Raw genomic sequence first — 14,155 nt, forward strand, 5'->3', positions numbered from 1 at the left:
ATTTTTTTAACATCATTCCCTATTTAGGATTAGTTAATCATTATATATAATACATTTAATTTTTTATAGCTTAAATTTCACAATAAATTAATTACTGATGACAAAAAATATTAAATAGTTCTTATTAATTTCTATTACTTTCAGTGAAAGACAAACTTGAAAATGTAAAGTGTTTATTAATAAAAATAAATATATTAGCTGCAATATGTACATGTTATTACTTAAAATTGACAATAAATTCCTAGAAAAAGATTCGGTTTAGAATTTCATATTTGGTTGTGTAAGAGGCAATTCGATACTATAAAGGCACGTATTCAGAAAAAATTACCTTACTATTTATTCACTATCAAGAAAGAAAAAAATTTAGAATATACACTTATATACACAGCTTTTAAAATTTTAGTAGATCTTTTTCTTGAGACACACATAGGATTCAAGATGTGATACAAGTCTACTAAAGAAGTATATATTTGTATTTACATAAACAACTATAAAAAGGCTAAGACTTTTATGGACAGCATTATCTAATGATGGAATAAAGTGCAAGATCGGCTTCCCTCCTTCAGCAAATCTACCGATGGAATCATTTATTTGAAGTTTCACTTAACTGCTGTGGTTGGTATCTTCAGAGCACCTGAAAATTCCAATCACAGCAACTGGCGAAACATCAGATAAACGACTCTAGCAGTGGACACATCCAAGTCTAAATAACAAGCCCTCTTCAGGTAAATAATAAAATAATTATCTTAAAAACAGTACAATTTAAATCCTAGTGGCACATATTTAATAATTATTAGGATATGATATGTGTAATAGTAGTTGTATACATATGTTTACAGATTAATATTCCATTACCAAGCAGAAGTAAAAAGAAGCAAATGTAGAATAATTTCGTTTTGATGGTTTCTGTTAAAAAAATTCTATTACAAAAGGTACTTTTGTAACTTTTAATGCAAAATAACTGGGTAAATACTAAACCAAATAAATGGACGAATTCTTAAGAATGGTCTCATTTATTTCTTTACTGAAACAATGTCTAACTTGTAAAAAATTAATAGTCTACTACTACTAGTCTACTAGTCGTTTTTTTACAAATTAATAGTTTTGGGAAGCTTTAACAAAAATCAGGAAGAACTGTTTATAAAATATCGCCCCCATAAACTTAAAGAAAGTCCAAAACAGTTAAACAAAATTAAATTCACTGAAATTAAATTTTCCTGAATGAATTTGAAGTTATTTTTAACGGATTTTAAAATTGTCCCAAAAGAAAGCAGTCCTGTAAACGTAGATGAACTGCTCCCGTGAATCTTATTCTTTTTGCAAGTTACATTTTTTACTCCTAGCTAAGAGTAGAAAAGAGTGGAGCTGCACGTTCAGCCATGATTTAAACTGACAACCCTATGATGATTATGATTAGTAATAACTTGCACAGAAAATAGGGAACATGGAGCTGCACCAGCAATCATTTGTGTCTACCCAGCTATTATCTTTAACCAACAATGTAATTACTAATTAGCTATCTTATTATTAACTATCAAAAAGAATTGTGTCAAACTATGAACATAAATTACAACCTCTTTTATGCATACGAAAACGAAATAATGTAATTAAACACACGGTAAACCGTAGCTACTTACCTTGCAAAAAATTTACAAGGCAAATATAGATTAATATTAATGGGACATTCTACAAGATGAAGTTGTTCGTATTAAGGCGCTTTTCTCCATTTTAGTCCCACTTAGCTTTATTCTGTGTATTTACCATTAAAAATATGTATTATGAACACATTAATATTCAAACAATCCTGTAACACAACAGTTTGAAGAACATTACTTTTATAGGAAATTTATTAAGCACAGACTGTGTATTATGCATTATCACAAACTTTAGAATGGTTAGAACAAGACTTTCTGTTCTACTTTACTGATTGATGAATTTTAATTTTTTCTCACATATGAAAAAATTAAAAACAATTTTATCAGTCAAATTAGAACCATAAATTGATTTCTGTTCTTTATATGTACAGACTAATTGACTTACTTATCACGAATCTTAAATCCTAGAGCATTATTCAGATTTCATAATGAAAGTGACTATTGTACTTAAATTGTGATCATAAATCACTTTAAAATAAGCATTCAATTTAGAACAGCAACTTTTCGTTTCATAGGTATTGTCCAAAAATGTTTCTTGCTTTTGTGATGGACTCTTTCAATTACATTGTTACCCATTTTATTTTTGCTTCTCTTTCCTTGCTTCACTTTTTCACTCATCTGCTGCTCATTTTTTTCGCCGTTCTTCTGGACTTTTTTATCACCTTTCTCCGCTTTCTTCTCACCCTTATTTGGCAAAAACTTTTTAAACCAACTAGTCTTTGTCTTATTCGACTTCAAGATTTCTGAATTTGGGTTGTTCATAGCACTCAAGTTGCTTGAACTGGAGCATACATTTAACGCAGGGTCTGGTTTAATACTTTCTTCATCTTCACTTTTTAAATCTACCATACTTCTAAATTTAACCATATTTCTCGGTGGGTCGAGTTTTCTATCATGCAAAGACGATCGTAAATGATTATCAGTTGAAAACTTTGACTGCCTATTGCACTCTTGGTCGGATAAAAATCTGTTAAAAGTCCTGCGAGAAAATAATTACAAATACATAATTATTTAAATAGCCCTCTTAAAGTTCCGTACCTCTGGTTTCTTTGGGCTTGCACAGGAATCTTTTTAGGTGTCTGGATGGAATCCCTAAGCTTTTCCCAAAAATTCCATTTCCATTTTCCTGATCGCTCATAGTCTAACATAACATAACAGCTAATTTCTGGAGGCACTTTACAAGGTCCGTAAAGACAGGGAATTATTTTACGTTGTCTTTGTTCTATAAGATTTAAATTCATAAATTCCCTATTACTTAAAATATTCAGCAGATATTTAACTTTAATGTTTTTAATATTTATAGGAAAAAAATACCTATACTTATAGCCTGTGCCAAACTAACGAAAAAAACGTTGGCAGAACTCTTTAAAAATGCGGCAGTGATAATAACAACCAGCCGATTACATCTCTCAGATATCAATTTAATGATAACGTCGTGCTCAAATGCACCTCCCACCAGGTCTCTGTCTTTAACACACAACTTCAAATTGTACAATTTTTCCATCATTTCCAACAACTTTGTAGCAAAATCGATGTCTTCGTCTGCATATAAGACAAACGCATCATAATGCTGAGGTTTCAAACCTTGATTCACTCTATCTACATCATCTACAGTGAGAATTAGTCTATCGGCCTCTGGAGATGAATTACACAACTGTAATTCGTTTTTGTTTTGTTGGAATAATTGTATATCTGCCTCTAAATAAAACAAATTGAAGACTATAAATATTCAAAATTATGTAAATCATAAATGATACTTCGTTACTATAAAAAGGAGATATAATAATTTCTAAGTAATAACAATTTTGTGAAACTTATTGACACACTACTAAAAAAATCTACAGAAGTTTTAAATCATAGAAAATTTTTTAAAGTGTAATTCTAGTTTTGTTTTCTATTAAATTAGCAGTATTTGTGTTTTGTTTCTCCATTTTACTAAACTCAATCCGTGAGAATGAATTATTTATTGTTATTTCTGTTGTTATATATAGTTACTTTTACTTACAATTAATGTTATAAGAAAGATTCATACCTATAAGTGTTTGAATGTCATCAATAATATCAAATCTATCTAATTTTTCAAAAAATTGCAATAATCTGTTAATTGTACATTTGTCTTTCTCTTTATTCTGCCAAAGATTGAGCAATTTGTTTGTTGGATCTTTCTCTGCTTCCAACTGTGGTAACTGTTCACCTGTTATACCTATTAACTCAGCAAAGCCTTGCCAGTCTCTGAATTAAAAAAAAATAGTTTTAATATATGGTCTATTGTTTCAAACAAAATAAATATCTTTATCAATACAACTATACATTTAATGTAACCATAAATTATGCATTTGTACATTAAAAATTTTTAAGTTTTGTTAAAATAGTGATAGAATGTTATAGACTATTTTTAAAGGTTTTGAATGCATGTGCATGTGACAACTGCTAACCAAATATAGACGAAGTTTTTAGAAAAACATAGGAATTGAAACATTGTTGCCAGGACACAGCCAAAAGCTCAGTAGCGTCTTTAGTTTTGGTATTCTTGTTTTACAAGTACAATCCTATTAAGTTTTCAAAATGTTAATTTGCACAAACCTTGGGAGACCATCATCTGTGGGAATAACTTTATATGGATTAAGGAGAGCTGAGATTTTGCTCCTGACTTCATAACGAAGAGCCTGTATTGTTATATCATAACTAACTGAATGATTAGTACCAGATGCTGTGGTTTCATTGTTTCCTATGTGATTTAGATCCAAAGCTTCTGATGACATCGTTCAATAATACTTTCGCTCTAAAATTTAAAACTTATTTAGAGAATATCTACAATAATTTCTTGACAAGACATATCCTACCTAACTTTCTCTGTTACTAAAACGCTACCATTATCACCAGATTTGCACTTACGACTAACTCTTGAATAAAATAAATCCAAGCATGGTAAACTATTTTCTTCACCAGTTCTTCTGCCTTTCAAATATTAACAAATTCAATTTTCAATAACAGGTACAACTGTCAGTACTGTCACTCCCATTTATACTTAGATTTTTAGGTTATAAAACTTATGACAAACCAGAGATCAATGAAAATCCATTCACAAAAATTCTTATATCTGTGAACATTTGAAAATAAAAAAAAAAACAACAGAATTAAATAACAGTATAGATCGCTCTTCTCTAATCTAATAATTAAAAGAAGGCTATGACAATTAAACCATCCAGTATATCTTTCAAGAATAAGTAGANGTATTAGCAGAGTAGAGGGCGTTATGGAGATAAATAAGAATTATGCGAGATAGATTGCCAGGACAACTTCTCAGATCTAAAGGGCTAATTGGAGGCATTTTAGAAGCAGAAATAGAAGTCAAGAAGGTATAAGAGAAGGTATTAGGGGAACAGAGGGTGTAATAGAGGTAAATAAGAAATATGCAAGATAGGCTGGCTTCTCAGATCTAAAAGGCTAATTAGTGGCATACAAGAATCAGAAATAGTAGTAAAAAAAACAGAGGTAGACCTAGATTATTGCTCGCAAATAGTAAGTTGTACGTCACTCTAGTTTCCGAGAAGTGCGAAGACTGGCTCCAGATAAGAAGAAGTAGAGTCTTTAGGTTGATGACTTATGATGATCACTATTTTCTCCCAGTAGGTCTTCGAACTAACATATTAATTGTGAGATATTGTGGGTTTCTAGGTTTCTCATGGGTACGCGGTAGATAGCACAAAAAAACATAAATAAAAATAACGACTTACATATTTCGTAAGCTGATAATGAAAACAAATTTTAAATTGAAATTCATACATGCCTTTTGAGTTGGTTTATGTTTTTATTGCTATTTCTAATTTATTTTTAAAACTGCTACAGATAAGTAAATTTAAATTGAAATTCATACATGCCTTTTGAGTTGGTTTATGTTTTTATTTCAATTTCTAATTTATTTTTAAATGATCTAAAACCATAACCATTTAGTCCCTTCCAAATGAATGACTCACTGCAGGTGCATCAACTCTGTAAACATACTCTCCGATATTGAAAAATCCTAAATATTCGACAGTTTCCGGTGTTGTATCAATATGATAATGACCAGCTTCTCCATGATGACTGAAACTATGGAAATGTTGCACTCGAAGATCTAAACCCTGAAATTGAATGCAAGTGTATAGTTTAAAAGAAAAACCGAGAAACAGACAAAATTACTGGATCTCCTGTCTCAAGCGTTCCAACCGCAATTAAGGGTGCTGACATATTATAAAATTTTAACCAATTGTCTATATCTTTGCCACTGTTCAGAGGAGTTTTCGAAAATGCGGGCATGACATGCTGTTTTGCTTTTCCTTCTTTCAAAAGAAAGGTACCACCAAGACCTTGAAAAATGGCACTGGTAAAATTACAATAAAGTATAATTGGTAAATGATCTCACCAATTATTTTATCGTCAAAGTATCTTTTAGCTAATGTTTCCCTTATGCTAGTTACGAAATCGTCTGATCCAATTCGTTTTTTCACATGGACTTTCAATACCTACGGGTGCATACAATTAAATACGAATATTATTACACCTACAATAGTCGCTAATAATGTGTAACATCTAACATCGGTAACAAGCAAAATAATAATTTCACTATGCAAGATGCTGCTCCTGTTGAAGACCAAAGTTACAAGATCGAACGGTTGACAGCTGTGTCTTATTTTCCTTTCTAACTTTTCTTCAAGTACCAATTATAGGTAGCGCGCACTTCCGCTTCCCCCTCTTTAACTTCCGCTTACGCACAAACCGAACAGTAAGATGTTACACTTCAGTAAGATATTTTTCTATGATTAGTTAAAATACCTTTCCAGGTTTTCCCTCAGAATAAAACAAATTTGCAAGAAGGGCAATACGAGTTTCTGAGTTGGGCAAAATTTCTTGAACTTGTGACCCATCACTGGGAACTACTTTTGATATTCTTGTTTGTTGTTCCACCTTACCATCTTTCACATTCATATTAATGATGCCCTATTAAGAAAGTTAAACATTTTTTCGTTAGTAAAGGGAAAAATAAGTAAAGCAATTTTTACCTCGCAATTAACACCTGCATAAGGGTGAGGTCCAGCCCCTGCTCCAACAATAAACGCAGATTTTAAACCAGAAAAACGTTCGATATCTTTTAAATCATAAACTTTATTTAGTTGCGCAATAGGGGCCAAATAAGGAACACCCCCAATTTCAACCACTCTTGGGTTACCACCCAGTCCTAAAATGATTTAGTATCCACATTTAGAAAACATTTTTAGAACCAAACCAGCCGAGACTTCTTTAAAAAAACTTGGAACTATTTTTATAGTATTAACATACCCTCACTGGCTAATGTAAAGGGCTCTTTTCTTAGATCCGGACAGTCGACTACTTCCGCGTGTACTTCAGCAAAATTATACGTGAGATTTTGATTTAATACTAAAATGGAAAAGAAAATTGTTTTGTTTTTTTTTTGTATGAATTTAACAAATCGCACACAATAAACTTACCATCAGCCAACTCTTGCAGGGGTGGTTTATATAACGGTTTATACTCTACTTTCAAGTCATTCGCATTTAAAGCCATACTTCTATAAAAAGGAAATTCAAATGTACTATTCTTTATAACTATTTAAACATTCAAGAAAAATAAAGTTGTAGGAATATAAAATGAAGTTGTTGCTTATCGTTAGTCCATTTATTATTTGCAACTTTCCGAAATAAATTAATATTTATTCTTAAAACTGATAACAGCAGAAACACTTAGGAAAAATGTGATAAGGATACTGCAAAGGTTGCATAATAACATTATAAATAAAGTAAACACCTGGAATTAATTGTAAAAAATATAGCTAAGTTAATGATATTACGTAAATCAAACTAATAAAAGGAACATATTTTTAAAAGTTATTTATATTAAGTTATCAACTTTTGGTATAAATGAAAAGGTAATAAATAAAACGCGATAATATACAAGTGCTTTTTTGTGGTCACTTTCTAAACATTTTGAGTTCAATAGAGAAATATTTTTATCATCAACTCGATAAAAAAAGCGAACAAAGCTGGAGTAAACTGGTAAAAGAAACTATCTTGTTTCGAAACTATTGCTAGGAGAAGCACATTTGACGATAATTTAATGATATAAATATAATAAAATGAAATAACGTAGTTTTTACAATAAAAAATAAACTAAAAATAAATAATAAACTGGATCTTACCGAAATGGGAGTACATTTTCCGGACGGACAACAGACAGTAAACACAGAGACAAATACTTACTTTGGTACTTTAAACTAAATATACACGTAAAGAATAAAAAAACAAGGTAAAACATAATTGTACAATTTTAATTAGAGTAAAAAGTTTTGTACTCTAATTTATTTTCGCTTACCTTGAATTTTTAAACAATCTGTCCTGCTTTGAAAAAGACTTGACTATTACTGAAAAAATATGTTTTTCTGTGCACGAAACGTGAAATATTTTACTGACAGCATTTATCAACATTAACTTTTAATAAATGCTTGTTATTATCTTCTTGAATTTAAGAGCTTGTCACATTACTGGAGTACATGCTAAACCAGTCATTTGTTATACTGATAAGAAAAGTGTTGACTGTTTATCATTAGCAATATATAAAATAAAAATTAGGTCTAAACGATAAAAACATGATTAGTTTTTAAATTCCCGCGTGCGAACGACATCCATAAATTTTATAAGATTTCTCTATTTCTATTGGTCAATATTTGACGCCATACATATAATAGATCATCAACTACTGCGAGTAGCGTAAACAAATAATTCGCCGCCATCTCTATTTTCCGCCATTTTCGGTAATATATTTAAGTGGTTTTACATTGAATTCATAATATAACAAAATAAACAAACAGTACATAATTGGGTGCAAGAAAAGTGTAAGTTGAAATTTCATTTATATCTTAATTGGTAAAGTGCTTGCTTCTTATTTTGATTATTATATGACAGAACCGGCCAAATGCAGTAGGTGCGTCCTCAAAAAACGATCAATAAATAGCAGAAAATAATACAAAATGTCACGCTACAGCGGTGAAACGAAGGTTTATGTGGGCGATTTGGGTAATAATGCATCAAAGCAGGAGCTAGAGGATGCTTTTGGATATTACGGTCCTCTACGTAATGTTTGGGTAGCAAGAAACCCTCCAGGCTTTGCATTTGTTGAATTTGAAGATCCTCGTGATGCAGAAGATGCCGTGCGTGGTTTAGGTAATGTAATACTTCAATAAAAGTTGAATTTTTTAACCTTTTTTTTTTAAATGAATAGATGGTAGAACGATATGTGGTAGAAGAGCAAGGGTTGAATTGTCGAATGGAAAGGGAGGTAGTGGAAGATATAGGGGGCCACCTCGGTCTCGCGGAAGACCATTTCATCCTGACGATCGATGCTATGAATGTGGAGACAGAGGCCATTATGCCCGTGACTGCCATAAATACAGAAGGAGACGCAGGTAAAAGTTAGCTGGAAATGTTTGATAAATTTTTTATTTTTATTTTGCTGTTTCTGTTGGACGATACATATGCTTTGTGCAACTGGATCCAAAGGTTTTTCTAACTTTGTAACTCATCTTAATACTATGCAATTGCATTTATTTATATAAAACTACTTATTTTTCTTGATTTATTAAAACATTTTAATTGCATTCAAAGATTTTACCCATCGGATTATTTAGTGGTAAATTTTTAATGTACCTATAAACTAGTACACTTTGTTTTGAATTCAAAACTTTCAATTTTCTGTCTGTCACAGGAATAGCATGTTACAAAAATGCTACACAAATTGCTTAAAAAATGAGCCCATATACTACTTCCAAAGTAACTAATATAGGAAAAGTAAGTAGTTTTTATTATTAACAGTTTTAATATGAATTTGGTAAAATTGAAATGTGGAAAATAAAAATGCAGTAATTTTAAAAATAGAAACTAATTCACTTTTAGATGGGTAGTTAACTATTAAATTATGCTTGTAATACCCTTCTATTAGTGTATTTTAACAGAGATTGAGAATATGTAATCGATTGTAAGAATGAGAAGTGATCCAGTTGCACCAAGTGTTACGTTGGGAGGCTGCGGGAGTAAATTAAAAGAAAAAAGTGGCTGACAGTGCTGCCATGTTATAGGTATAGACTGTGGCCAATAGTCAGGTAACCCATTGAGTCTCATTCACGTCTCGTCTTCTGACTGCGTAGACTGCAGCCACCACGTAGTTACTACGACGCTCTCGCACTGTCTGCACGTACGACTGTTTTTACATACGAGACTTCGTGAGCCAGTGAGTTACCAGCCCCCTCTTTTTTGGGTGTGCGCACACACATGCAGTACGCTAGTGTTGATTTTCTACAATATCTACATAGCTACTACTACCGTTTATCTACCTTCACGACTCGTGAGCTCCCCACCAATGGTAAAAGTTGTTGTTTTATCAAACCATCAAGTTTATTAGTAAGAAAATATTAATTTGTATGTTTCTAATATCTAATTATCTCTACATGTATAAATTTCACGGAATTTATTTTCGTTTTAGTATTCATTCCCTTTTCTTAATATTTAAAGACTGATAGAAAGTGCAATTTTACTCATTTAAGGTATTACATGATAAAGAGAAAGTTACCATCTATGTGAAAAATAGATTTTTATTATAACTCCTCCAAATTACTCCATTTTTATACATGTACTAAGGAAACTATTGTGGTTCCCTTACTAAACTTTTTGTTTTGTTGTTGGCGTCAATTAGTTTTATCCAAAAAAGTTTTTTAATTACAATAAAAAACACAAGTACGTGAAGGCAAGGAACCCTTACCAATTTATCTAATAATAGTGAGATATGTATTAAAAAAAACTTTGAATTGTTTATCCAGGTCCCCATCAGTTACATCAGTTTCTAGAGCAGGAGCGGATTTATTTTTTACTTTAAATAATACAATGATTTTATTTATTGATGCGACAATAATCGATTTTATTATTAGAAATTTGAAATACCTTATTGATTTTCATGGATCACATGATATAGAAACGTCAAGGGCTTTCGCCACCGTGGAAAAGTAGTAATATAGAAGTAGTATTCCAAGATCATGTATAATAAAAATTAGGATATTCTTATTGCTATTGTATGTATTGTTGAACATGACTTCTTTACTTTTATTAGATATTTCGATAACCATTAGCTAAATTAAAATTATAGTAAAGAAACCATGTTTAAAATGTTTGACTGGAGACATTAATTTCTCTCACAAGACATTTTTAACTCATCGGCTGTAAGTTTTAAATTATCGAAAGGAGATGGACGATTATTTTAAAATTAAGGGGAAATAATTTATATAAAATATTCCAGGTCTCGTACTAGGTCGCGCAGTCGTTCACGCGACAGACGCACCAGGTCAAGAAGTGCCTCAAGATCGGCCAGCAGGTCTCGTTCTAAATCGCGATCCAGGTCGGCCAGAAGAAGTCGCAGTCGCACAGACGACCGGTCCAAGTCCAGATCACGTAGCCGAAGTCGCTCTGCTCCCAAAGAGAATGGTAACAGCGATCATAACTAAGTTAACGGCTTCATAAAAAAATCTTTACCTTAAAGTCCTAGTTGTGAAAGAAGTTAATTAAAATTATTGAATAATTACGGTAAAATATGATTATAATGTTTTAGCTTGCAAATTTCCTATGCGGCTATTTAATTATCTTATTTAGATTTAGAGTTCTTTTTGTATTTTTGTCAGTACCATTGTGTAAGTTAAATAGATGGTAAAGTAATTACAGTGTTTTAATTAAATAAAAACAAAGTAGTGCATACTCATTTATCGCAAAAATATGAATGAAATATCCTTCGAAGGACTCGTCGCCCAACAGTCTGATTTCTTCCTGGAAATTTTTAAAATGAATTGTGATGTGGGTTGCCTAATCGTTGGTAAGTTAACTCGTGGTTAACTCCTAAAATGCTGCTGATCACTGCTGATGTTTTGGAGGTTAGTTAATACCATACTCTGACTACCTCTGACCTTATAAAAGTAAATTAAGGTGTAAACTGCGTGTATTCTTTAAACATAAATTAAATAGGTAATGGGAAGAAAAGCTCAATTCGCTGAAGTGAGTAAGCAAAAACCTGGTCATGGCAAGAAAACTAAGAAACAGAAGGATCCTGTTTTCCCAAAGTTGTTGGTGAATGGTAAGCTATACATAAAATTTTAAACCTGCATGTTAGGATGTATTTTTAGGTCAAGATAATAAGAAATTATCGAGACGACAGAAACAGAGACTTGCAAAAGCCATTAAAAAAGGCAGGAGAAGTTTATCTAATGTTGAAGACATTGTTAACACAAATGCAGTAAATGAAAGCAGTTCAAATGACAACTTAACTGTATTAAAAAATAGAAAAAAGAGAAAATCAGGAGATATAAACGATACATTGGATGAAAATAGTTCTTGGTTGAAACTAAAAAAGAAATCAAGTTTAAATAAAAAAGTAAAATCTAGTGTAGATAGTTCAACGTTTGATGAATGGAATGTAAGTACAATTGACACTATTGAAGACACTATAAATTCAACAGAAGAAAATGGAATTGATGATTCAAATGATGAAGAAACGTTTAAGATTTCAAATTTGAATGAAATTGATGGAGAAGATGACAGTGATGATGATGGTAGTGATAATGAAAAAGATGAATTTAGTTCAGATGTTTCTGAAGAAAATATTGACGAACAGAATGATGATGAGGATTTGTTGCCTATAGAGAAAGAAAATAGAGTATTAAAAAAACAGAAGAAACAAGAACAAAAAGATGCTCAAGCTGAATTGCAATTAAATATTGATCAACAAGAAGTATTTCAATTTCCCAGTGAAGAAAGTGTTGCCACACTTCAAGATGTTCAACAGAGAATGAGAGAAGTAGTTGTTGTTCTATCAAATTTCAATAAATTAAGAGATGGGATACATTCAAGAAAAGATTATATTGATTTACTTAAGAAGGACATTTGCACGTATTATAGTTACAATGATTTTTTAATGGATAAGTTCATGCAGTTATTTCCACTATCTGAGTTACTAGAATTTTTAGAAGCCAGTGAAGTTCAAAGGCCTCTTACTATCAGGACAAACACTTTGAAAACTAGAAGAAGGGACTTGGCGCAGGCATTGATTAATAGGGGTGTCAATTTGGATCCTGTGGGAAAATGGAGTAAAGTAGGTCTTGTTGTGTACTCTTCTCAAATACCTTTAGGTGCCACTCCTGAATACCTAGCAGGACATTATATAATTCAAGGAGCTTCTAGCCTTCTACCTGTAATGGCATTAGCTCCTCAAGAAAATGAAAGGATTTTAGATATGTGTGCTGCTCCTGGTGGCAAAGCTTCACATATTTCAGCAATTATAAAAAATACAGGCATCCTCTTTGCAAATGACGCAAATAAAGATCGTGTTAAAGCTGTTGTTGGCAATTTTCATAGATTAGGAATTGTTAACTCAGTTATTTGCAACTATGATGGAAGAAAGTTTCCAGAAGTTTTAAAAGGATTTGACAGGGTTTTGCTAGATGCTCCTTGTACTGGAACAGGAGTCATAGCTAAAGATCCTAGTGTGAAAACAAGCAAAGATGAACAAGATATTCAAAGATGTTTCAATCTTCAAAGGCAACTGCTTCTTGCAGCGATCGATTGCGCTAATGCCAAATCAACAACAGGCAGTTACATAGTTTACTCTACATGTTCTGTACTTCCAGAAGAAAACGAGTGGGTGATTGATTTTGCCCTAAAAAAACGAAACGTTAAATTGGTTGATACTGGACTTGATTTTGGTACTGAAGGTTTTGTTCATTACAGACAGCATAGGTTTCATCCTTCATTAAAATTGACAAGAAGATTTTATCCTCATACACATAATATGGATGGGTTTTTTGTTGCAAAACTTAAAAAGTTTTCTAATGTAATCCCTAAAACTAGCACAGAAGAGGAAAATGATGCAGAAGACACTATTAATAATGAAAGGACACAGGATTCACCAACTAATGAAATAAATAATAAAGAGCCCATTAAGAAGCAAATGAAAGAAATTAGCATAACTAAAAAGCAGGATAATATAAAGTTAAATTTGTTTAAAAATGGGAGCAAAACAGAAACGACGTCGTTGGCACTAAACGATAAAGATAATAAATTAAAAAATAAAACTTTAAATAAATCAGTAATAAACAGTCCTTCAAATAAAGGACACTCGTTAAAAAAAATTAATACTAATAAAAGTAAATCTTTTTCTAAAGACGTAGAGCAAAAGGCAATTCAAAAATTAAAGAAGAATATTGCAACAAAAAAGAAAAAAATTGGGACTTTGAAGAAGAAATAATAAGCCTATTGTTATTTTATAAATTACTGCAAAAAATACTTTTTTTATTTAAATTGTATTTATTCAGTTCATGTTAAATACAATAAACAAGTGAATAATCTTACCAGATTGTTTTAATATTACGCCCTCTTAATAGGCAAAATGGAAAAATATAGAATATGTATTTTTTT

At 31.4% G+C, this 14,155-nt stretch overlaps 4 protein-coding genes across 8 annotated transcripts; 2 read left to right on the forward strand and 2 right to left on the reverse strand.

Moving 5' to 3' along the window:
* Positions 1-452: 452 nt before the first annotated feature.
* On the reverse strand, positions 453-4,858 carry LOC108732216 (myeloid differentiation primary response protein MyD88). 2 transcript variants are annotated; one of them, XR_001937059.2, is made up of 7 exons: positions 4,499-4,858; positions 4,239-4,437; positions 3,688-3,887; positions 2,970-3,353; positions 2,694-2,877; positions 2,041-2,634; positions 453-1,804 (listed from the first exon to the last, which is right to left on the reverse strand). XR_001937059.2 is itself a non-coding variant. In XM_018462899.2 (6 exons), exons 2-6 carry the CDS (start codon positions 4,415-4,417, stop codon positions 2,139-2,141), a joined length of 1,443 nt encoding a protein of 480 aa, XP_018318401.1. In that variant the 5' UTR covers positions 4,418-4,437; positions 4,499-4,858; the 3' UTR covers positions 453-2,138. The 2 variants fall into 2 exon arrangements, 1 of the variants encoding a protein (XP_018318401.1); XM_018462899.2 differs by having other exon boundaries at positions 453-2,634.
* A 696-nt stretch (positions 4,859-5,554) lies between these two features.
* LOC108745268 (ester hydrolase C11orf54 homolog) lies at positions 5,555-8,223 on the reverse strand. 2 transcript variants are annotated; one of them, XM_025981560.1, is made up of 9 exons: positions 8,025-8,223; positions 7,852-7,926; positions 7,145-7,224; positions 6,975-7,073; positions 6,698-6,873; positions 6,471-6,635; positions 6,061-6,160; positions 5,838-6,004; positions 5,555-5,779 (listed from the first exon to the last, which is right to left on the reverse strand). In XM_025981560.1, exons 1-9 carry the CDS (start codon positions 8,135-8,137, stop codon positions 5,606-5,608), a joined length of 1,149 nt encoding a protein of 382 aa, XP_025837345.1. In that variant the 5' UTR covers positions 8,138-8,223; the 3' UTR covers positions 5,555-5,605. The 2 variants fall into 2 exon arrangements, with proteins under 2 accessions (XP_025837345.1, XP_018336914.1); XM_018481412.2 differs by lacking the exon at positions 7,852-7,926 and having other exon boundaries at positions 8,025-8,222.
* Positions 8,224-8,230: 7 nt separating this feature from the next.
* On the forward strand, positions 8,231-11,408 carry LOC108745269 (serine/arginine-rich splicing factor 7). 3 transcript variants are annotated; one of them, XM_018481414.1, is made up of 4 exons: positions 8,231-8,240; positions 8,615-8,872; positions 8,931-9,114; positions 10,995-11,408. In XM_018481414.1, exons 2-4 carry the CDS (start codon positions 8,680-8,682, stop codon positions 11,197-11,199), a joined length of 582 nt encoding a protein of 193 aa, XP_018336916.1. In that variant the 5' UTR covers positions 8,231-8,240; positions 8,615-8,679; the 3' UTR covers positions 11,200-11,408. The 3 variants fall into 3 exon arrangements, with proteins under 3 accessions (XP_018336916.1, XP_018336915.1, XP_018336917.1); XM_018481413.2 differs by lacking the exon at positions 8,231-8,240 and adding an exon at positions 8,303-8,544; XM_018481415.1 differs by lacking the exons at positions 8,231-8,240; positions 10,995-11,408 and adding exons at positions 8,305-8,544; positions 9,784-10,087.
* Positions 11,409-11,584: 176 nt separating this feature from the next.
* On the forward strand, positions 11,585-13,993 carry LOC108745215 (25S rRNA (cytosine-C(5))-methyltransferase nop2). Its single transcript, XM_018481348.2, has 2 exons — positions 11,585-11,819; positions 11,869-13,993. The coding sequence occupies exons 1-2, from the start codon at positions 11,714-11,716 to the stop codon at positions 13,983-13,985; spliced, it is 2,223 nt and encodes a 740-aa protein (XP_018336850.2). The 5' UTR covers positions 11,585-11,713; the 3' UTR covers positions 13,986-13,993.
* The last annotated feature ends 162 nt before the right edge of the window (positions 13,994-14,155 follow it).

Source organism: Agrilus planipennis, unplaced genomic scaffold (assembly GCF_000699045.2).
Source record: "Agrilus planipennis isolate EAB-ADULT unplaced genomic scaffold, Apla_2.0 scaffold38, whole genome shotgun sequence".
NCBI lineage: Eukaryota > Metazoa > Arthropoda > Insecta > Coleoptera > Buprestidae > Agrilus > Agrilus planipennis.

Bases quoted from the DNA above. Each gene is read 5' to 3' on its own strand.
- LOC108745215 (XM_018481348.2), top strand. From the start codon at position 11,714: ATGGGAAGAAAAGCTCAATTCGCTGAAGTGAGTAAGCAAAAACCTGGT. The intron at 11,820-11,868 runs GTAAGCTATACA...ATGTATTTTTAG, and splicing joins CCCAAAGTTGTTGGTGAATG to GTCAAGATAATAAGAAATTA.
- LOC108745269 (XM_018481414.1), top strand. From the start codon at position 8,680: ATGTCACGCTACAGCGGTGAAACGAAGGTTTATGTGGGCGATTTGGGT. The intron at 8,873-8,930 runs GTAATGTAATAC...TTAAATGAATAG, and splicing joins AGATGCCGTGCGTGGTTTAG to ATGGTAGAACGATATGTGGT. The intron at 9,115-10,994 runs GTAAAAGTTAGC...AAAATATTCCAG, and splicing joins AAATACAGAAGGAGACGCAG to GTCTCGTACTAGGTCGCGCA.
- LOC108732216 (XM_018462899.2), bottom strand. From the start codon at position 4,417: ATGTCATCAGAAGCTTTGGATCTAAATCACATAGGAAACAATGAAACC. The intron at 3,354-3,687 runs GTATGAATCTTT...TGTTTTATTTAG, and splicing joins TGACATTCAAACACTTATAG to AGGCAGATATACAATTATTC. The intron at 2,878-2,969 runs GTATTTTTTTCC...TAAATCTTATAG, and splicing joins GGCACAGGCTATAAGTATAG to AACAAAGACAACGTAAAATA.
- LOC108745268 (XM_025981560.1), bottom strand. From the start codon at position 8,137: ATGTTGATAAATGCTGTCAGTAAAATATTTCACGTTTCGTGCACAGAA. The intron at 6,636-6,697 runs GTAAAAATTGCT...CTTTCTTAATAG, and splicing joins ATGCAGGTGTTAATTGCGAG to GGCATCATTAATATGAATGT. The intron at 6,161-6,470 runs GTATTTTAACTA...ATGCACCCGTAG, and splicing joins CTGAGGGAAAACCTGGAAAG to GTATTGAAAGTCCATGTGAA.